The sequence below is a fragment of the Mobula hypostoma genome, chromosome 11 (assembly GCF_963921235.1).
Source record: "Mobula hypostoma chromosome 11, sMobHyp1.1, whole genome shotgun sequence".
NCBI classification, from domain to species: domain Eukaryota; kingdom Metazoa; phylum Chordata; class Chondrichthyes; order Myliobatiformes; family Myliobatidae; genus Mobula; species Mobula hypostoma.
Window position 1 is genome coordinate 111,108,494 of NC_086107.1, and position 22,346 is coordinate 111,130,839.

The following is a 22,346-nucleotide window of genomic DNA, read 5'->3' on the forward strand; positions in this document are numbered from 1 at the left end:
TGTTCAGAAATTTTGCGGCAGAGGGGAAGATGCTGTTCCTAAAATATTATGTGTGGGTCTTCAGGCTCCTGTACCTCCTCCCTGATGGTAATTAGCCAGTTGTTGGATCTGATTGGCCAACTTATCCTCACGAATGGGGTTGGCCTTGGCTGCAATTCTGGTGGGAAGGTAGCTAACCAAGAATCAGTTCTTGGCTCCCAGTATCTTCTCCTCAAGGAGGGTGTCATGAAGGCAGGTTTCTAAATCGATCGCATTTTGCATGGAAAGTATTGGAATGTGGCTCCCTCTGGTGGCGCAGGATTCAAACGCCTCATTTGGCCACACATTTACACAACTCCCATTCGGAAAGAATTCCCGGTTTGTGCCAGGGTCAGCCAGTTCTAGCTGGGCTCAACAGCCCGGGCAAGGGCCCATTTCCCACAGCTGACCTGGTCATTATCTCATTAATGTCAGTGGGACCCTGGCGTAGACAAGATCAGCTGCTACATTCAAATTTTACAACACTGTCAACCCCTTCAGAACTTTAGTGCCTTAGATCATTTTGGAACTGTACGAGATTTGGAGAGGTGTAATAGAAATAATTTGGTCTGCACTTCTATTAAAGGGGAAGTAAATTCTTGGAAGACTAAATGGCAGTACTCTGCCCCTGTCTCCCATGTTCTACGCTCCCCCACACCCACCCCTAGCCATTTAAGGTTGAGAGCCATCTGGAACTTATAGTTCATAGTTTTTTCAAGTTTTTGTTCAATGTGACATGGCAGGACGTGTGGAGGTTGTTTCCAATAGTGGGGAGGTCTTGAACCAGAGGTCACAGCCTCACACTAGAGGGATGTCCTCTTAGAACAGAGATGAGGAGGAACTTCTTTAGCTGGGGGGGGGGTTTCACCTGCAGAATTCGTTGCCACAGATGACTGTAGAGGCCAAGTCATGAGGTCATATTTGAGGGAGTCAGAGGTTACAGGGAGAAAGCAGGAGAATTGGGTTGAGAGGGTTAATAAATCAGGCATATTGGAATGGTGGAGCAGACTTCGATGGGTTAAATAGTCTAATTCTGCTCCTAAGTCTTATGGTCTTATAGACAGAGGAAGGAGCTCATTGGGAAATTCATCCAACATCAGCCAATGGAACCTGTACTGCTTCATATCAGGAGGTGGAGTAGGTTTCATGGCTGCCTTTATGGGGTAAATAAGACCATGAGACCATAAGATATAGGAGCAAAGTTAAGCCCTTTGGCCCATCGAGCCTGTGCCGCCATGTCATCGTGGCTGATCTATTTTCCCTCTCAGCCTCAATCTCCTGCCCTGACCAATCAAGAACCTATCAACCTCTGCCTTAAATACACCCAATGACTTGGCCTCCACAGCCGTCTGTGGCAAAGGTTTCCACAGATTCACCATCCTCTGGCTAAAGAAATTCCTCCTCATCTCTGTTCTAAAAGGACATCCCTCTATTCTGAGGCTGTGTCCTCTGGTCTTAGGCTCCCCCACCATAGGAAACATCCTCAAAAAAAATCTATTCTTTTGAGGCCTTACAACATTCGATGGATCTCAATGCGATCTCCTGTCATTCTTCGGAATTCCAGTAAGTAGAGGCCCAGAGCCATTAAACGCTCCTCGTATGACAAGCCTTTCAACCCCAGAATCATTTTCGTGAACCTCATTCGAACTCTCACCAATGTAAGCACATCCCTTTTTAGATAAGAAGCCCAAATCTGCTCACAAATATTGGGGAGGGAGACTGGTGCAGCGCTTCCTGCAATTCTTTGCGATTGTTACGTTGTGAAACCACCTCAGGTGGATTTCTTTGAAGGTCACAGTGTGCAAAACCTTGTCCTAACTCTGCCCTTGTTCCCCTGCTCTCTTTCCAGGGCATATACAGCTGCATTCATGGCGTGCCGATCGAGGATAAGCAGTCGTGCATGGACTCTCCCACTGCCACAGTGAACGACACCCATTCCAACATCATGCGGCTCCTGAGGACAGCCAAGAGCATGGCCAACCTCACCGGGGTCAACGGCACGCACTTTGGCTCGCCCCAGAGTGCGCTGGACTACATCGGCCATGACCCGTCTGTCTTCGACGTGTCCGAGCACCGGAGGAGCTTCACCCACTCGGACTGCAAGTCCTACCAGCCCGACGACAACCTGTTCAGCGACTACATCAGTGAAGTGGAGAGGACATTTGGGAACCTCCATGCGAAGGACACTAACAGCATCTATCAAGACCACTACCATCACCACCGGCCACACAGCATCGCCAGCACCAGTTCCTTGGACATCCCCTACGAGTGCGACAACGCCATGTTTGGCACCCAGGGCAGGACGCTGCCCCGGAAACCCTTTGAGATCGGTCTGCCCCTGAAGCACGCCCAGGGCCACCTCAGCGACAGCTACGAGAACCACAAGTGGTTCAAGAACGACCGCTACCCCCACGACGATCTGATCCGCTCCGACGTCTCGGACATCTCCACCCACACGGTCACCTACGGCAACATCGGCAACACCAAGCGGCGCAAGCAGTACAAGGACAGCCTGAAGAAGCGGCCGGCCTCCGCCAAGTCCCGCAAGGAGTACGACGAGATCGAGCTGGCCTACCGGCGCCGGGCGCACACCGCCGACCGCAAGGGCCGCTTCTTCAACAAGGACAAGTTGCGCGACCTCTACCACGACCAGTTCCGCTGTGCCAAGGAGAGCCAGCCCCGCTGGCAGCACGTCGACCTGACCGAGTTGTACCAGGGCGGCGGAGGAGGAGGCGGTGGAGGCGGGGTTGGCGGGGGCGGCGGTGACGACGACTTTGGCAAGCACGAGGTGCCGCGACTAGCCAGGCCTCACCACCTGCACCTGGCGGATTTCGGGCCCGGGCCCGTCCAGCCCCAGGCCGGCCTGTGGGACAAGGCGGACTGGGGCGGGCAGCAGGCCGAGGTCTACTGCCGCAACTGCCCGGCCAAGCTGCACAACTACGGCGGGCAGGGGGCGGGCAGGGGCGCCTGCCACTGGTGCGAGGCCTGCAAGAAGGCGGCCACGCTGTACGACATCAGCGAGGACAACTCGCTGCAGGAGGCCGAGCACTCGGGCAGCGGCCTCTCCAAGTACCAGAGCCCCAGCGACTCGGCCAAGCTGGCGAGGCGGGGCCGCAACAAGCTGCGACGGCAACACTCGTACGACACCTTCGTCGACCTGCAGAAGGAGGAGAACGTGGCGGTGGCGCCCCGCAGCGTCAGCCTCAAGGAGAAGGACCGCTTCCCCGAGGGCAGCCCCTACGCCCACATGTTCGAGACGACGACCGAGGCCCCGTTCGGTGGCAAGGCGCCGGCGCCCGAGCACCGCAGCCTGAGCCGCTACCCGCTCAGCAAGTCCCTCTACCCCGACCGCGTCACCCAGAACCCCTTCGTGCCCACCTTCGGCGATGACCAGTGCCTGCTGCACGGCGCCAAGTTGCACTTCAAGCACCCGTCGGCTTCCAAAGGCCGGGCCCCGGCCTCCGCCGTGCTGGGCACCCGCTTCGCCAAGGACGTGTGCCTGGGCGGCCAGACAGCAGTGTGCATGGCCAACAATAAAACTGCCCGGCCCTTCAATGGCTCCAGCAACGGACACGTGTACGAGAAACTGTCCAGCATCGAGTCGGATGTCTGAGGCCTTGCACTGTTCGGGACCTCCTGCTCTGGATCGCGCGCCGGAGCTCCGGATCAGCGGCTCTTTTCTACTTTTTACGTTTTTGGTCTTCATTGCAAAATATCAAATGGTCTTTGTTTCTCAGCAGCGTCATTATGGCGGCGAATTGGAACCCACGATGAACATTAAATCTGGTCCAATACAATATGGCAAAATTCTAACTGCATGTCAGCTGTATCGTTACATCGGGTGATGCATCTTTGTGTAGGGATATTCATTATTAATAGAGTACATATTCATATCAGTGCCCGTACTGTACAGTTTAAAACCTGTTTCAACCCACTCGCCACCGAAGACCCTTTTTGGCTTCATTCTGAATGTCTCGCGAGGGTTCTGGTAAACCCTCAGCTGCAGAATTTACCGCAGACGTGGAGATGGGTTGCAGCGATTAATCCTGGAACGACGGCGTGAATGTGTGCGGAGGTGTGCATTCGTGCATGGGCGTGCGCGGGCATGCACCGTGACCATTTCCACCTGTGGCTTGTGTGCATCCTCGCACGTCCGCTCACAGATGTACGTGCTTGAGCGTGTATAGATGCGCGCTTGCGTGTGTGCGTGCGTGCACGTGTGTGTGTGTGCGTGTGTGTGTGTGTGTGTGCGTGCGTGTGTGTGTGCGTGCGTGTAAGTGCATTCATGCACGCGCGCGAGCGACTCCATGACAACAGTGTGCAGTGACGTTGTTGGGACTCGATAAAAATCTCGGGCACCGCGGCGACGGTGATATTAAGTTTTGAAGCAACCGCTGGTCTTGAAGTCCCAGCGGACTTATGAAGCGGTTTGTCTAAGTTAGGCAACTATTAAATGCAGGGGTTTGTGCTACAAGATTTTGTTATGATTTCAGTCCTAATCCTTACTCCCAAGTCCGGACATTTCCTGGCAGCACCAAGGAAAACACTGTGCCAGGTGAAGGTCTGGAATGAAAGGGTTAATGTTTTTAGGAAGGTTTGAAGGCTCTGGGGCTGTACTCACTGGAGTTTAGAAGAATGAGCGGGGTATCGCATTGAAGCCTACCAAATATTGAAAGGCCGAGACAGAGTGGATGTGGAGGTGATGTTTCCTACAGTTGGGAGAGTCTAAGACCCAAGGGCACAGACTCAGAGTACAAGGACGTCCCTTTAGAACAGAGATGAGGGAGAGTTTCTTTTGGTGGTGAATCTGTGGAATTCATTGACACAGACAGCTGTGGAGGCCAAGTCACTGGGTATATTTAAAGTGGAGGTTGATAGTTTCTTGATTAGCAAGGGCATCAAAGGTTATGGGGAGAAGGCATGAGAATGGGATTGAGAGGGATAGTAAATCAGCCATGATGGAATGATGGAGCAGATGGGCCGAATGGCCTAATTCTGCTCCTGTGTCTTCTGGTGACTCAGTTATTTCCCGATGAAGTGACTACCATTGAATTACGCACAATTTCTACTTGCCTTGTATCTGCTGGTCATTCCATGAAGGAACACTGCTAGCTATTAGCATGCAAGTGGCCTCCTTCCACTCCCTGGGTCTGGAATGTCATCTCACCGCTGCAGTGCCTCATCCTAAGTAACTTCATTGCAATGAAACGATGACTCGATATTGCACTATAGCCTAGCGTTTCTGATCAGGAATTTAACAGCGTGTAACAGCGCTGATGACACAGCAGTGACACCGGTAACGAACGGGGGGAAGCGACCTTGAACTATCTCCCCCATTTTCCTCCCCCCTAGAACAGGGCGCCCAATAAACACCGAAACTGTGAGACAGTCACCATTAGCTGAGGCGTGTCTTTCCCTTGGTTATGGGTGTTGTGTCACTGCCAGCTGTGGCACACATCTTAGTGTAAACCAGTCGATTCGCTTTATCAGGTCTGGCACATTTTGCCTCAAATAAGTGGCTTCCCCAATTAGCCGAAGATTCATGGAAATAGTTTTAAAAGTATAAAGAAGACAAATTGTGTATTTAAGTGAAATACAGAACAAATTAGAACACTACCAATAGTACTGCAGTGCTATTAAAGTGTGTATTAGTTCCTAATAGTTATCGACAGAGGAATTCATCCAGTGCTGAATAAAATCACCGCAGGCACCCAGTGTAGATAATGGACTATCTTCATAGAATGCTATCAATGGTTGCATCCTCCAAATCTTCATTTTCATTGTCACATTCAAGATGATTGTCGATACATTTAAATCCTTCTTTGTTCCTAATTTGTTGAAGTTGTGAAATCATTTCGTTTTCACTCTTGGCTGTTTCTGGCATCTCCAAGCCCCAATGCTTGAGCAAAACAGTTCTGAATTGTCTTGCTGCTTATTTCTCGCCAACTATCAGTGACAAAAACCACTGCTGTTTGAGCACAATCACATGCAACTGACGCTATTTTAAAACTGTTTGCTCCTGGCACGGTGTAACGGCCATTACGCAAACACCACCACTGGCGCTAGTGAGAACCAGTTCAGCAAGAGTCAGCTGCCCCGAATAGGCGGCATAGTGTCCCAAATAAACAATGGGAGCCCCGGCAGTTTTCTCGATTGGTATTTGCTGTTTAATAGTTGTCCCAAATAAGCACCTTACCTGATTAATTGATGGCCCAGTTAAATGGAATCCATTGTATAGGATCTTAGGCCATTGAAGAAATGATAAAGATTGGGATGAAACTTTGACCTGGGCTTGGGCTTATCAGTAGCCCACATCATTCTTATGTTGATTGTAAAGTCCTCTAGGCTTCTGGAAACCAGTCAGGGACCTCTACCTGTTACAATGGAAAACCTGTCCTGGATACTTCTCATACAGATCAGATCCTTACACAATGGATTGAGGTAGAACAAGGTAAAGCAATAACAGGATGTAGAATACACTGTTACAAAGAAAGTGCAGTGCAGGTGGACAATAAGGTCCAAGGCCATGGTCAGGTAGATTGTGAGATCAATAGCCCAAGGTTTAGTGTTTGTACACTAACACAAGAAGATCTGCAGATGCTGGAAATCTGGAGCAACACACACACAAAATTCTGGAGGAACTCAGCAGGTCGGGCAGCATCTATGGAAAGGGCTAAACAGCCCAACGTTTCAACCGAGACCCTTCATCAGGACTGCACTGCCTCACTGTTCAACCCAGACCACGTAAAGTTTGCACGCTGTTCCTGTCGCTCCCTAGCTGCTCACGGTTACTCCCACATCCCAAAGGTGGACTGGTAGAAGAAGTGGGTTCTGCAGACTACCCCGGGCTTCTGTTTGCGGTTAAAAACAGAAGATGAAAGGGGAGGTGAGGGATTTGTGTGATGGAATATGTCACAGGGCTGGCGTTCAGGTTGCCGCACTATAGGAAGGATGTCATTAAGCTAGCGAGGGTACGGAAAAGATTCACCAGGATGTTGCCCAGCACTTTGTGTGTGTTCCTTTGTGTTTGTGCACTGCAGGGAGAGTCTCTGTTCATGCTGAAATTTTACTTCCTGGCCTTTACTTGGCATGATCGAGTGCCAGATGCTTTTTTGTTCTTTAAGTTTAATTGTCACTCAACCATACATTACTACAGCCAAATGAAACAGCTTTCCTCCGGAGCCAAGATGCAAAACACAGTACCAACAGTCACACGCAAGCACATCTTTGGTTGGCCTCATAGAAGCCGTTAAGTCCAGGCATGCCTCCATTTTTTAAATATATTCCGCTTGCACTTTATAAACAGAAATGCAAATCTGTGTTTAATCTTATGAAAATTTAAATGCAAAGATGTCAGACACAAATAATATACAAACTTTAAAAGAATCGACCCATCTACCATCACTGCTGAATGATTGGGTAAAATGTTATCCTTTATTAAATATTTCTATCTTACTTTAGTACTTTAACATGTCCTGAAGACGCCCAAAAACTGGACTATCTATTCACTTCCATAGATTCTGCATGACCTGCTGAGTTCCTCCGGGATTTTCTGTGTGTAACTTTAACAGGTGTTTGCACCCAGCAAGATGTTGGCTGAATGATCCTTCTGGGCCTGTAGACAACTTCCTCATCACTTGCAGTTGATAGAGGCCCTTCCTTCCCCTTGCCAGTTGGCAACAGAACCTACCAGAGATCAAGCTGCTTGCATTTGGCCAAAGACGCCTGTTAACCAAGCAAGTTAAAGGGAAAGGTTGAAGAGGTTAGGACATTTTTCCCAGGATTGCAATGGAATGAAAGGAGATTTGATAGACACAAAGTTATGAGCCAGTATAGATATAGTCAATGCAAGCAGGTTTTTTCCACTGAGGTTGGGTGAGACTAAAACTAGAGGTCATGGGTCAAAGGTAAAAGGTGAAATACTTAAGGGAAGGCTAAGGGGAAACTTAGTAGTGCAAATGTGGAATCAGCTGCCAGTGGAAGTGGTGGAAATAGATTCAATTTCAACACTTAAGAGACCTTTGGACAAGTACTTGCGTGGGAGGGATATGGAGGTCGATGGTCCATGCGACAGCAGAATAATAGTTTGGCACGGACTAATGCGAGGGGTAAGGAGGGCTATGGTCCAATTGCAGGCCCACAAGGGACTAGGAACAAACAGTTTGGCACAGACTAGATGGGCCAAAGGGTCTGTTTCTGTGCTGTAGTGCTCCATGACTCTGTAAGTACTGACTCAGTTTCATGGTGGATTAGGTGGTCCTTGGCTTTGTTCAGAAGTAACAGATGCATAGGGGATAGTATGTGATAGCCCAAATATTATAGACATCAGCTTGTTGTAATCATTGGATGAGTGCTTTTCAAAATTAGTTGGAAAAGTAGTTGCATATAACAAAAGTTTTCAATAAATTGACCACAGTAGCACTGATAGATTTTGGTATATTGATTTCTACGGTGTTAGAGAAGGGGGACTGCTGGTTATGGTTGAAGGGTGGTATTTATCTATCCCTGATTAGAAACAAGTTCCCATTGACTGCTGCAGTGTTAGGGAGAGGGGACTGCTGGTTACGGCTGACCAGTGCATTTACCCAATCTTGGATTAAAAAACAAAGTTTCTGTTCATTTTAGGAAGATTTTATTTTACTTATTTAGAGATTCGGCGCAGAATAGGCCCTTCCGGTCCGTTGAACCGCACCATCCCGCAACCCCCCCCCATTTAGGAAAGTTTACAATGACCAATTAACCTACTAACTGGCATGTTTTCGGACTGCTGGGAGGAAACCAGAGCACCCAGAGGAAACCCACCCGTTCCACGGGGAGAACGTACCCGAGACTCCTTACTCTGGGATTGAACCCCAAACTCTGACCCCTCAAGAGTAATAGCGTTGTGCTAACTGCTACCGTGGTGCCAGACCCACAGACATACTGAGATTATCACTGGAAGGAGAAGCAGCAGCAGATCAAATGCCAGCCAACTGCGAATCCTCAGTAGCCCGTAGATTCAGAAAAGAGAAAGGGAGTCCCACAGGCCAAAGACTGGAAGTGGAATCCGAAGTGAAGATGTTAATGTCTTCACAGTTTTTTGTTAGCCAAGGGAGGTCAATGGTTTCCTAGCAACTGCATTAGCTAGCTCATGGGTGAGAAGCCATGGGATCGGTCCTGCTGAGTTTCATAGTCACAAAGCCCAGAAGAATAGATAAATTCCTTCAGTATTCTTTCACAAACGTGACAGATGAACAAATTACTTCCTCTGCTTTCCTACTCCTACTGCATTTCTATAAGATGGGTTGTCCATAATTCAGATTGGGTGGTGATGGACAACAGGCAAGTCGCCTTGAACTGCTAGCATCCGCCGTTTCGAACATGCCGCTCATTAACATTTGGTGAGATGGGTTCAAAGGATTAAGGGTGAGCAAAATAAACCCATCGTTGACTTTGACCAGCAGAAGATGTCCAAAGCTTATCATTTTTTTGCTGGCTTTTGAAATGTGAGGCAAGAGGAGAACAGTAGCTATCCTTTGAGTGACCGACAAAACAGGATAAGCCATTCATCAGTGGTTGGTGCATCCTTTTGAAGAATTACAACATTAGAGTGGAAAGAAAGCCAATAGAAAGGAAGTTTGTTCAAGGAGTTACTGGAAGCTTTCATGTAAAAAAAGAAATCAATTCTACAGGTAATATGTGTACCTGGTATAGTAATGTGGGCTCTGGTATAATTAGAGAAGATTATCTTAAAATTGCATCACATTCAACTAAGTAGCAAAAAAGTTTTCTAAAGTCTCTGCAAGTAATATAACACAACCAATTGTTACTAATATAATAGTCTTTATTGAGATCTTTCCTTTGAGAAACATACCCCTGTGATTTTATTATGTTGGGTCTCCTTTCTCGCCAGCATCTGCTATGTTGCCAAAGTCTAGACAAATTCCATGTACTATAGAGTGATATATTTGTTGTTGTAAGGGTTAAGAGTTAAAACATTAATGCCAGAAACCTCAGAAACCTCTGTACAATGTATCCATTTAGCTGAGTGCACTGAGTTTGGGTTGCTTTCAACTTTGCCGCATTACGCTTGTTAGTAGCCCGAAATGCTGGAAAACCTGCAGATGATGGAAATCCAGAGCAACACATACAAAATGCTGGAAGAACTCAGCGGGTCAGGCAGCATCTACGGAGGGAAATGAACAGTCAATGTCTCGGGTCAGGACCCTTCCTCAACCCAAAGTATCAACTTTGCATTTCCTCCCACAGATTCTGCCTGACCTGCTGAGTTCCTCCATCATTCTGTTCGTTGCCCCTTTATTCTGACTAGGGCACTCCTAACAACACCATGCCTAGAACAGTTAACCCTCTAGCTTCATTTGAAGTAAACACCATGAGCTGTGAGCAACAACTGATTGGAACTTGAGCTTAGGAGGGAAGTCTAGGGAGGTCTTGGGTCTGATGGAAAGGAAAATTTTGGGTGAATTGAATTATTCACAAGTGCTAGGGACATTGAAGGGTGTAGAAAACTCAGATCAAATACAGTATCTGGTCCATGGTTGACAGATTTAGTGGGCTCGATGATATCCTCTTGACTGTAAGGTTTTGATCAGTGATTGAAACATGATCAAAGTATAAGAGATTGGAAATTAGGAACAAAAGCTGAAGGAATACAGTGGAACACACACAAGATGCTGGAGAAACTCGGCAAGTCGGGCAGAAAGAAATGATGAGTCAATATTTTGTACCGAGACCCTTCACCAGTCCTGATGATGAGTTTGGACCTGAAACATCGACTCTTTATTCCTTTCCATAGATGCTGCCTGACCTCCTGAGTTCCCCCAGCATTTTGTGTGTGTATGCGTTACTCTGGATTTCCAGCATCTGCAAAATCTCTGTTGTTTAAGAATTTCCAGGCAAATGATCGCTGACCTGAACCCTTAATCCTAACTTCTTTCTGCAACTCTGAGTGTCTGCAGCAGGAGAGAGAAAAGCTGAACAGAAATTGACCAACATGACTACCGCTCAGGATCGGGGCACTGATTATTTTCTGATAAGAGATAACTGACCCGAAGATTTAATTCTCTTTCTTTCCACAGACGCTGCCTTGCTTGTTGACTTCTCTTTGCATTTTCAGTTTTCATTTCTTTAACTTTGCATGCTTACACTGTCTAGATCTACACTTGCTATTGGCTGGCACCAATTGCCTGAATTTGGCCCCACTTACTGTATCATGAGTAGCGTGGGCAGGTTGTAGACTGGATGTGGCTGGCATCGAACCCACCTTCGAATAGAGCCTCCAATTGTCCAGGTGCCCTCCAACCACGAGAAGGCAAAGATAAGTATTTCCATCTCAGACCTAAGGTGGACCTCTACAGCTCAGTCAGAGAATATGCATTCGGTGGCTGCCTTATGAGGTGCAGGACTGGAAACTCGATGTGGCCTTCAGCTCCTGTAGCTCGTCCACGTCAAGGTTCAACGTGTTGTGCATCCAACGATGCTCTTCTGCACACCACTGTTGTAATGCATGGCTCTTCGAGTTACTGTCGCCTTCCTGTCAGCTTGAACCAGTCTGGCCATTCTCCTCTGACCTCTCTCATTAACAAGGCGTTTTTGCCTACAGAACTGCCGCTCACTGGATCTTTTTCGTAATGCACGTTCCTGTCGGCTTGAACCGGTCCAGCCATTCTCCTCTGACCTCTCTCATTAACAAGGCATTTTCGCCCACAGAATTTTTCACACTCACTGGATTTTTTTTTTGTAGAGACTGTTCTGCATGAAAATCCCTGGGGATCAGCAGTTTCTGAGATACTACTCAAACCACCTCATCTGGCGCTAACAATCACTCCACAGTCAAAGTCACTCAGGTCACATTTCTTCCCCATTCTGATGTTCGGCCTGAACAACAACTGAACCTCTTGACCCTGCCTGCATGCACTGAGTTGCTGCCAGATGAATGACTGATTAGATATTTGCATTAACAAGCAGGTGTACAGGACTACCTAATGAAGTGGCCACTGAGTGTACTTATGTAATGATTAAGGAATTAGACTGATAGTGTAATAGATGTAGATTGAAAGGTTTCCATAGCAACTAGATTGTTAAAGCAGCTGAAACCATAAATCCAACTGATTCATTCATCTTCTCCATTGAAGGAGGCTTGGCACCTTCATTGGCCCTGGGAGCTCATGTCCCACGCAAGGCACTGATATTTTCTTTTTCTTCTGTCTGAAGGGAAAACAAGTCATGGGTAGGAAATGCACCACTTGTGAGTGGAAAATAATTTCACTGAGACTGGGTGCACCAGTACTCTATACAATGCAAGAAGAAATGGAATTTGTTGCCACAGGCGGCTCCTGATCTTCGGGATTGAAAGGCTTATCATATGAGGAGTGTTCGGTGGCTCTGGGCCTGAACTCACTGTAATTCAGAAGAATGAGGGTGGAATCTCATTGAAACCTATCGAATGTTGAAAGGCCTCATTGGAGTGGATGTGAAGAGGATGTTTCCTATGGTGGGAGAGTCTAGGACCAGAGGACACAGCCTCAGAATAGAGGGGCATACTTTTAGAACGGAGTTCAGAAGGAATATCTTTAGCTAGAGAGCGGTTAATCTGTAGAATTTGGTGCCACAGGTGGTTGTGGAGGCCAAGTCATTGGGTAGATTGAAGGCAGAGTTTGATAGATTTGTGATTAGTCAGGGCATGAAGGGATATGGGGAGAAGGCAAGAGATTACCTTATTACCCCTTACCCCTTCTCTTTTCCTCACCTGCCTATCGCTTCCCTCTGGTGCCCTTCCTCCTTCCCTTTCTACAGTGGTCCTCTCTCCTCTCCTATAAGATTCCTTCTTCTTCAGCCTTTTATCCTTTCCAATTATCACCTCCTAGCTTCTCATTTCATCCTCTCCTCCCCACCCCCCTACCTTCTCCTTCACCTGGCTTCACCTGTCACCTGCCAGCTTGTCCACCTTCCCCTGCTCCCCACCTTCTTATTCCGGGTTCTTCCCACTTCCTTTCCAGTCCTGATGAAGGATCTCAACCCAAAACAGCGAGTGTCCATTCCTCCTCATAGATGCTGCCTGGCCTGCTGAGTTCCTCCAGCATTTCGCGCGTGTTGCTCTGCGTTTCCACCATCTGCCGAATCTCTTGTGTTTATGAAGCTGGGTTGCATAGTTCTCCTCACAAAGTGTGTCTGGTCTCTTTCTCCAGCAACAGTTAATCACAGAGCAAACATCCTTAAATGAAAGCATTCTCAAAAAGTCTTGTTGTGGTTTCATGCTGCAGAATTTCCCCAGATCCTCATTGTCATTACATTCACCCCATATGCCCACATCAGACTCTCCCCTGAGGAAAGACAACGAGCCTAGTGTTTGCTTTCTTTCAGTGGCCTCTCCGCATGTGGGATACCGCTGTAAATAATAATAATAGTGCGCCACCGTAGCTTAGCGGTTAGCGCCGACGCTATACAACTTGAAGCATCAGAGTTCAGAGTTCAATTCTACCTCTGTCTGGATGGCGTTTGTATGTCCTCCCCACAAACGTGCAGGTTTCCTCTGGGTGCTCCGGTTTCCTCCCACATTCCAAAACTGTACCGATTGGTAGACTAAGTTGCCATTGTAAATTGTCCCGTGAAAAAGAATTTCAGGATGTATATTGTATACATTTCTCTGACATTAAATGTACCTATTGAAACCTATTGATTAGGCTCAGGTTAAATAGGTGGGTGCCGGGGGGTGCTGCTCGTAGGGCCGGAAGGGCCCAAACCACACTATATATCTAAAACATAAGAAATAAATGTAATATATTAAAATAAATCAAACCCTTGGCTTTTATCAACCTACCTTAGGGATTCTGGAAGGAGACATGCAAACTACTCTCTACCTGTTGGCATCAGCTGCCATGCCAACTTCAGTGGTTGCCCAACCTGAGCTCAGGACTTGCTCGTGAATTTCCTGGGACACTCATCACGTTTGTTTATTGGACTTTCAATGGTGATTGCATGGAAACTCCAGAACCTTCCCATGAACACACTTGTAATGAACCCAGTAAAGAACTTCACCTTAGATCTGCTTTTTCTCCCCCAGCTCAACTTTGATCACCAGGAGGGGCTCAGCAAAGAAGGTTGGCCCGCTGGTGCTAGCACTGTTAGATGTTTTGGCAGTAGCCGTAAGATCTTACCCAGATTTCTGCTTTGCAAAGTTAACTTTGTCCTACAAATGAACAAATGACAAGTGATGAATAATTATTGGTATCTTTTAGAGTCATAGAAAAATACTGCACAGAATCAGGCCCTTCAGCCCATCTAGTCCATGCTGAGTCATTTAAGCTGCCTACTCCCATCAACCTGCACTGGGACCATAGCCTCCATACCCCTACCATCCGTGTATCTATCCAAACTTCTCTTCAACGTTAAAGAAGTTTTAAATAATTTTTCACTCAGGCTACTCATATATATTTGTGATCCTCGGCTTAACAATTTCAAGCCAGAACGGGCCAAGAGTTATATTTAACAGTAGATGAGATTGACGAGATCAGAAAACTATGACTATCACATACTATGTGAAGTGTACTGCAAACAGTGTAGTTTGTGGGACTGGGACTATATATTGGGGAGCTGCTACCAAAACACAATGAGAGCTCTTCAAGATTCGAACTTTTATTTATCACAGGTACATCGAAACGTACAGTGATATGCATTGTTTGCATTAATAGCCAACTTGAAGCATCGGAGTTCAGGGTGGATTGGGTTCGGCACCCAAATGTCGCCAAACATTCTGGCACCAGAATAGCATGCCCACAGTCCTCACAGAACTACACAGAACCCAACAAGCAATAAAACAACAGCAGCAAAAACGAGCACCTTGATTTTCATAGAAAGATTTCTTTTTTAAATGATCAAAATATCTTGCATGGTTTACGTATCACCATGCTTACAGGGTTTAGACAGAAAAATAATGTACGTTTCCTATCAGAGTGTCATGCTGGTGTAGTGGTTAGCGTGATGCTATTACAGCTCGGGGGGTCAGAGATTCGAGTTCAATCACAGCGTCCTCTGTAAAGGAGTCGCAACATCCTCCCTGCGGAACGCGTGGGTTTTCTCCGGGTACTCTGGTTTCCTCCCACAGCCCAAAGACCTACTGGTTAGTAGGTTAATTGGTCATTGTAAATTGTCCCGTGATTAGGTTAGTGTTAAATCTGGGGGTTGTCAGAGGTTGCGTGGCTCAAAGGGCCAGAAGGGCCTATTCCGTGCTGTATTGCTAAATAAAATAATACATGGGTTATATCTAATTGGAAGTTTCTTCAACATGCGTGTTTGAAAGTGTGTGTGTGCGCGTGTGTGTATGTATGTGTGTGCTGTAAGCAAGTGTGTGAATAAGGAATACTCTATGTACAAGCTATATGCAGTAACTAAAATAAAGACTGGAATAGATCCCTCAGAATATAGAGGACACCTTTTGTAACTTCTTCAGGGAGGTGTGGGTTACACGGATTAGCCATCGCTGGCTATCCTGCACAGCTTGTAACTGAACTTCTTTTGGACCACGAGTACTTGTGGTAATGGTTGGCACTTATTCGTATAATGTGGGGATTTCAGTTTTACTTTAGCAGCGAAGAAGCAAAGGCAATATATTTCCATGCAGAGGTGCTGCCTGATTTGAAGGTAATAGTGTCTTTTTGCCCTCGTTTTTAGCAGTATAGTCTGGCACTGAAATCACTTGGACTGACAGAGTCAATTGGATTAACATCTGGAAAGTGATGAAAGGAAAACACGTTAAAAGTTGGCTTATGTCATGTAGTTACATATCAACTCTCTAGCCAACGTAGAGTTAAAATGCTGATTAGTGTGAATCCACTATACAATTCCTATAAATGCGGATAGTTTTGTCGGGGTGCCATATTTTTGGAGCCATATTTTTCCAGACACAATGTATTTTCAAGTAAAGTAATTGTGCGGACCTGGGCATTGCTCTGGCAGCGCTGGCTTTGATTTGCCCATCCTCGGTTTCTCTGGAGGAGACAGCGTTGAGCACCAGTGTAAACTGCTACAGTCCATTCGATGAAAGATGTTGCTGCAGTGCTGGTTGATAGTGGGTTGACAAATGTGAGCATTTGACTGGCAGAGGATGAGGCCAATAGTTATCTGTGTAAAGCCAATAATTATAGGAGTATCAAGATGCCAGGAATGATATTAGTAGTTATCATATTATGTACATAGGACTTGTGGTGGGAGCCTTAATGTAACAACAACCTCTTCATCAATAGTTTTCTTTTTGGATTTTGCTCTTTTTGTAAATTATTAAATTTAGAAATAGATTTCAATTAAGACTTTTAATAAAACAATATGGGGTGTACTGAATATATTCTTTAAAGGTTGTGTTATGAGTTGTTTACACTTTTGAACAATGAGCAAAGAGGGAGTTCTCTCTCTCTCTCTGGTCGTTAACTTTCCAAGTATATGTGAGATTTCAAAAAAAGATGTACAACAGGCAGGCTTCATGACCTGAGCCACTGAAATACATTCGTGAAATTTACTTGAAATTGATAATGTATATTGTGTGATTTTTAAAATTGAGAAAGGTTGGCTGTAAGACACTTAAGAATGTCAAAGTTGACTGAAGGACCCCAATGATCTGCCATATTGGACCGTGCAGTGATTGGCTTCCATCATTGCTTTTACTGATTACTTGATTTCTCATTTTGAAATGCATGGTTCCTTTAAAAGAAATCTTTCCTGATATCCATAAATAGCCTCATTCTAAATGTATTTTAATAGTGTTTGGTCACTATCTTGTGAGTGCTCTTGTGTTGTGCTGTGTCTATCAGCATCACGTACCTGTGCACTTCAATGTGGCAGCTGAGGCGTCCATATTTTTGCCTGAAAATAACTGTCCATAAGAAGGGGTCGAAACTCAGCAGACGTACCAAGAATTAGTCAAGCTCAGAACCTGAGAAGGACATGAATGGGCTGTTGACATATGGTGCAGTATGTGGCTGGATGTTCTTGAAAGGGAAATGTACTCCTATCTAAAAGTAATTCAGTAAGCTACATCTGCAATATTCCCTCCTAGCTTTGAACATACTGTATCAGCCATTGTTCTTGAGAACATTTAATAAAGATGATTTGAGAGTTCTCACTCTGTAGGTACCAGCACCTTGCATGCTTCATTCTTGCCTGCCGACAACGATAGTGTTTGTCCCAGATTGTATTTTGTCCAGAGATTGCAAAAATTCTGATACTGTCAATAGACCATAAACTTGTACTGAACAATTATGCACTTTATTTGGTGGGTCTCACTGGAGTTGTGTGCATGCAGGCAAGAAGGAAGATGATCATTTGGACTCCTCTAACATACAGAAGCATAAATTTCAGGACCTTGGACAGAGTCACCAGTCTGACCTGTGTCCCCAGTTGTAAGACTGACTTCTTTAGTTTGGGCCAGGCAGTTTTAATATCATGCTAGTTTCTCTTCGAACTAGAAGACATGCTTCTATTGGACCCACTGGGGGGGTGGGGTTCGTCTAGCCCTATCGATTGAATGCAGCCTTGTCTGTCGGTCTCGACCTCCGACTATGAGAGTGAACCTTGTGTTCCGACAATTCGGTTCCTGCACTATGTAATGCAAACATTTTCTACAGGATGAACATGGTGTGCTCTCTCCAGCCTTTGAGCAATTTGTGGCGGCATCTTTTCCATCCCAAGAGTCCTGTCGCCCTCCACTGCAGTCAGCCACGTTGCGTCTTTCTCTCTCTCTTCCTTCCACTTCCCGGTCCGGTCATCCCTTTTCTGGTCAGCTGTGACCCAGTGAATCCCAACACGCAGCCAATGTGTCTTCCCTCACTCAGCCATGTTCCCCACTGCACCGAGACCCACTTCAATGTAATAACGCCGTCTCCTTGAGGGTATAGTGTACATTTGCATATATGAATGAGATATGTATGACGGTACGCGTGTTGATGAGTACCTATCTGTGTATATGTGTGCATCTACATACAAGTATGGTATACATGTGTAAAGGAGTACAACTGTGTGTCTACAAATGCATATACATGTGCCTGGATTGTAAATTAATGTCTCATGCTAATAGATACCTCTTGGTATATATGTATGTTGTCTGTGGTCAAGCCAGGGGTGGGGGCCCTCTTCTTCTGATTCTGGGCTTGTCTGTAACTATCCATTTTATGGTTTGCTGTTGACCTGCTCATAACTAAGTGAACAGATTTAGCGGGATTTGAGAAGGCGGGGGGGGGGGGTGCGGCTTCTGCCTGCGATGGACAGGGCAGCCAGCCCTTAATGCTCTGCACCTACCCTGTGCCACCAAGGCACGGTGGGCCCGACTTTTAAGCGTTGGCCCTTTGCTTTGTGCATGCTGAGACTGAGCTCTGCAAATTCTTTTATTTTGATTTTAACAGAATAAATTTCTCCTGGTCAGCCTGTTGAGCTGGTAGTGTGCTTTGCTTCAGTAGTCCATTTCCTTCAGGTAGAAGTCATCTGGTTGACACAACCATTTCCCCTTCCGAAGTCCACCAAATTTTACGGCAGGCTGATCAAGGCAGGGGATTAATTTTTGATGCACGACGTTTAAAGGGCATTTATTTCAAACCCTCCCCAGGTGCCCTGTCTCCGCACCCGGCTCGGCCGACCCTGTTGTACGGGGAGGCTCGCTGCACGTTTCGGGCGAGGGTTATATCGAAGGCTGCTCCTCGCTTCTCCCCCCTTGCCTGCGGAGGGATTGACCGTGCCAACCATTCCCTGTGTGTCTGCTCTGCCCCTCCCTGTCGCCACACTACATTGCTCCAAACGAATAGCACAAGGCAGAGAGCTTTAAAAAAAAACAGCCATCCAGGCAACGCCAGAGCAGCATTTTGAAAATGGAGCCCAAAGCCATTTTAGTTTAAGGAAGAAGCATTTTATTAAGTCAAACTTTTTAAACAAGGTATATACAGTTCATGGGGGGTATCAATATCAGTGTTAGGTAGCTTTATAGTTCAGTGTTTAATTTGTTGCTTGTATATACATATATCAGGAATTTAGATAGCTGAGAACGTTTTTTTTTAATTACAGCTCCAATATGCTTATTGACTGGAGGAGGGTGGGTGGAACTATCAAGGGTTGTGAGGGGCCCTGCCCCAGGGCAAAAGGGCTCATGCCCAGAATTTGGCCTTGGTTTTTCAAATAGTCCAGCCCTCCTCCGACAGTTGTTGAGGTTTTAAATCAGGTACAGAGATGAACTATGCTGGGTGTGTTATGTGAGATCACTTTAGAAATAACCTTCCCTTCGCTGAGTTTGTGATGGCATTTTTTTCTATGCTGAAATGCTTAGGGACTTGAAGTGGAAGCTTTCCTTTCAAAGAACAGTAACACACTACCCTCAGCAAAATTTGAATTAAATATTGAAAACTCCAGTCAGTGACAGTCCATCTCTGTTGAAGGTCTTTGGGTTTCCTTTTCATTCCAATCTGCTCCGGCCCCCATGCCTTCACAAGTAACTTTCTTTCATCTCAGCAGCTATGATTCGTGAAGTCTAATCCAATGCAAAGTCAACTGCGTTGTGTGTTAAGTGTTGAGTTATCTTAGACTTCAGGCTTCATAGCTTCAGAGAGGCACAGTGTTAGAGTTAAGTCACAGTTTCAATCAGAAGACGGTCTCTGAAGTTTACTGTTTAAAATAATTCTGAAGATGATCATGACCTTCCACTGGACAGGATGATATTTTTAACTGGGTCCTCTCTTGCCTTTTGGCCTCACACCCAGTGCCATTCTGTAATCCAGTGAGGAAGAGGTGTACTGTCGCTGAAGTCAACACTAAAACTTACCCATCTTTCTGCCCTCAGCAATGATGCTAACCTAATAGGTAGGACCACGAAGTGGGTGTCCTATCCTGGTCACTTGAGGGCTTTGGGTCAGGAGACACTTTCCACGTGCTGCGCTTTGCGGCCGCTTTGAACCCTATTGTTTTAAATAGGCACGTGACCTGGGAGTGTGTTACACAAATAACTATTAATTGGAGTTTACCAGCCATCAGTTAGCTGGGTAAGGGACAAGCAGAAAGCACTTGGAGGAACTATTTCTGAAGTTAACCTATTTGACATAACAATCCCAAAGACGGCTGAAGGCTAAGCAAGCTCACATTATGATATCTATTGCTGCTTTGCTCTTGAAGTTCCCTTATCTGTTATTTTTTAGAGATACTAGCACCTTTGATTAAATAGACGCTTAATGAGATTGTGTTGCTGGTATCATATTGTCTCCTTAAAGGAATCAATATGAACAGAAGAAAGACTATTCTTAGGCCGGTTGGGAAGGGGACAGAAAAGGGAGCTTGGAGATTGTGGAGAGGATGTTTTTATGGCGTTTTACTGGGCAGCAATTGTTTTGAGAATGCCCTTTGGCTCAAAAAAGCAGATTACCTTTCAATCCTCTCACACTTGAATTCGATGTACGTTGAACTCTAGGTGCCCGGAGAAGGGGGCAGGTGAGGGTGAGGGGTTCCACGCGTCAACCTGTTCAGAGCAGGCAGGGGAGACCTTCTGCTTGACTTCCTCCCGAAAGTCATATAGTCCACCTCTGTCACTTTATTTGGAAACAGAAAATGGGGGTAATTCCCCTCCCCCAAAAATTACAAAGAATGGGAAGTGAGAGACTAATTGTTGGATCTTTTTTCCACGATGTTTTCCTCTGTATATAAATACGGTGCGGATGTTTTAAAAATACACAGGACATTGCTATGTAAAAATCTGTACATAGAGAAAGATTCTTTTTTCTATTGGAAATCATTTCTTGTTACTTTATATTCAAAAAATAAAGTCTACAACACTTCAAAATGCTAACATGTCTTTCTTTGAATATGTGAGTTTGGTCATAAAACCATCCACCGAAAACAAATCTCATGCTTCTCCTAACATCTGAGTATTCCACGGATTTAGGATGTCCCTCCTCCCACCCTTTGTGGAAAATGTTAGAGAGAAAGATTAGCTTTATTTGTCACATAGAACATAGAACATAGGACATAGAACAGTACAGCACAGTACAGGCCCTTCGGCCCACAATGTTGTGCCGACCCTTAAACCCTGACTCCTATATTACCCCCACCTTAAATTCCTCCATATACCTGTCTAGTAGTCTCTTAAATTTCAGTAGCGTTCACCATTGAAACATTGAAACGTGCGTTATTTTCCGCTGGCCAACTATTTTAATTCCTATGCCCATTCCCATTCCGACATGTGAGCTATAACCACCTCTTTCACCACAATGAAGCCACTCTCAGGGTGGAGGAGCAATACCTCATATTCTGTCTAGGTAGCCTCCAACCTGATAGCATGAACGTTGATCTCTCCTTCCAGTAATTTTTCCTCGTCCCCCTTCCCTCTTCTTCTATTCCCCAGTCTGGCTTCTAACCTCTTCTCCTCACCTGCCTATCACCTCCCCCTGGTGCCCCTCCTTCTTCCCTTTCTCCCACGGTCCACTCTCTCCTCCTATCAGATTCCTTCCTCTCTAGTGCTTGACTTGTCCCACCCAACTGGCTTCACCTATCACTTTCTAGCCTGTCCTCCTTCCCCTCCCCCCAACTTCTTATTCTAGCAACCTTTCCAGTTCTGAAGAAGGTTCTCAGCCTGAAACGTCAACTGTTTGTTCATGTCCATAGACGCTGCCCGACCTGCTGAGTTCCTCCAGCATTTTATGCGTGTTGCTCCGGATTTCCGGCATCTGCAGGAGCTCTTGTGTTTATTATGCAGTGAAACGCAACATTTGCGTCAAATCAGATCTGCAAGGATCGTGCTGGGGGCAGCCTGCATGTATCGGCACCCTTCCAGCGCCAATATAGCATGCCCAAAACTCACTGACCCTAATTGTACGTCTTTGGAATGTGGGAGGAACCCAGAGCACCTGGAGGAAAGCCACCGGTCCTAGGGTAAATGTACAGTCTCCTTCCTGACAGTGGCAGGAATTGAACCCTGATCTTTCAGTGGTGCTGTAATAGTGTTACACTAACCACTACTGTGCCGTCCTTACAAGTATTAGTCAATCTTCTGTGTTCTCCAACATCCAAGCCTGAATCCAATTTGAATCGGTACTTCTCTTGAATTATGTAGGCTTGTACTCGCTGGAATTTAGAAAATTGAGGGGGGATCTTATTGAGACATATAAAATCCTAAAGGGATTGGACAGGCTAGATGCAGGAAGATTGTTCCCGATGTTGGGGAAGTCCAGAACGAGGGGTCACAGTTTGAGGATAAAGGGGAAGCCTTTTAGGACCGAGATGAGGAAAAACTTCTTCACACAGAGAGTGGTGAATCTGTGGAATTCTCTGCCACAGGAAACAGTTGAGGCCAGTTCATTGGCTATATTTAA

The 22,346-nt window shown here is 46.0% G+C and overlaps 1 protein-coding gene across 1 annotated transcript in view; it reads left to right on the forward strand.

The window, feature by feature from the left end:
* The window catches only part of LOC134354104 (glutamate receptor ionotropic, NMDA 2B-like), a 614,023-nt gene extending 593,215 nt beyond the window's left edge, over positions 1-20,808 (forward strand). The window contains exon 15 of the mRNA XM_063062883.1: positions 1,868-20,808. Within this exon, the coding sequence (XP_062918953.1) occupies positions 1,868-3,631 (1,764 nt within the window). The 3' untranslated portion in view covers positions 3,632-20,808. The remainder of the gene's footprint in view (positions 1-1,867) is intronic.
* Positions 20,809-22,346: the final 1,538 nt, after the last annotated feature.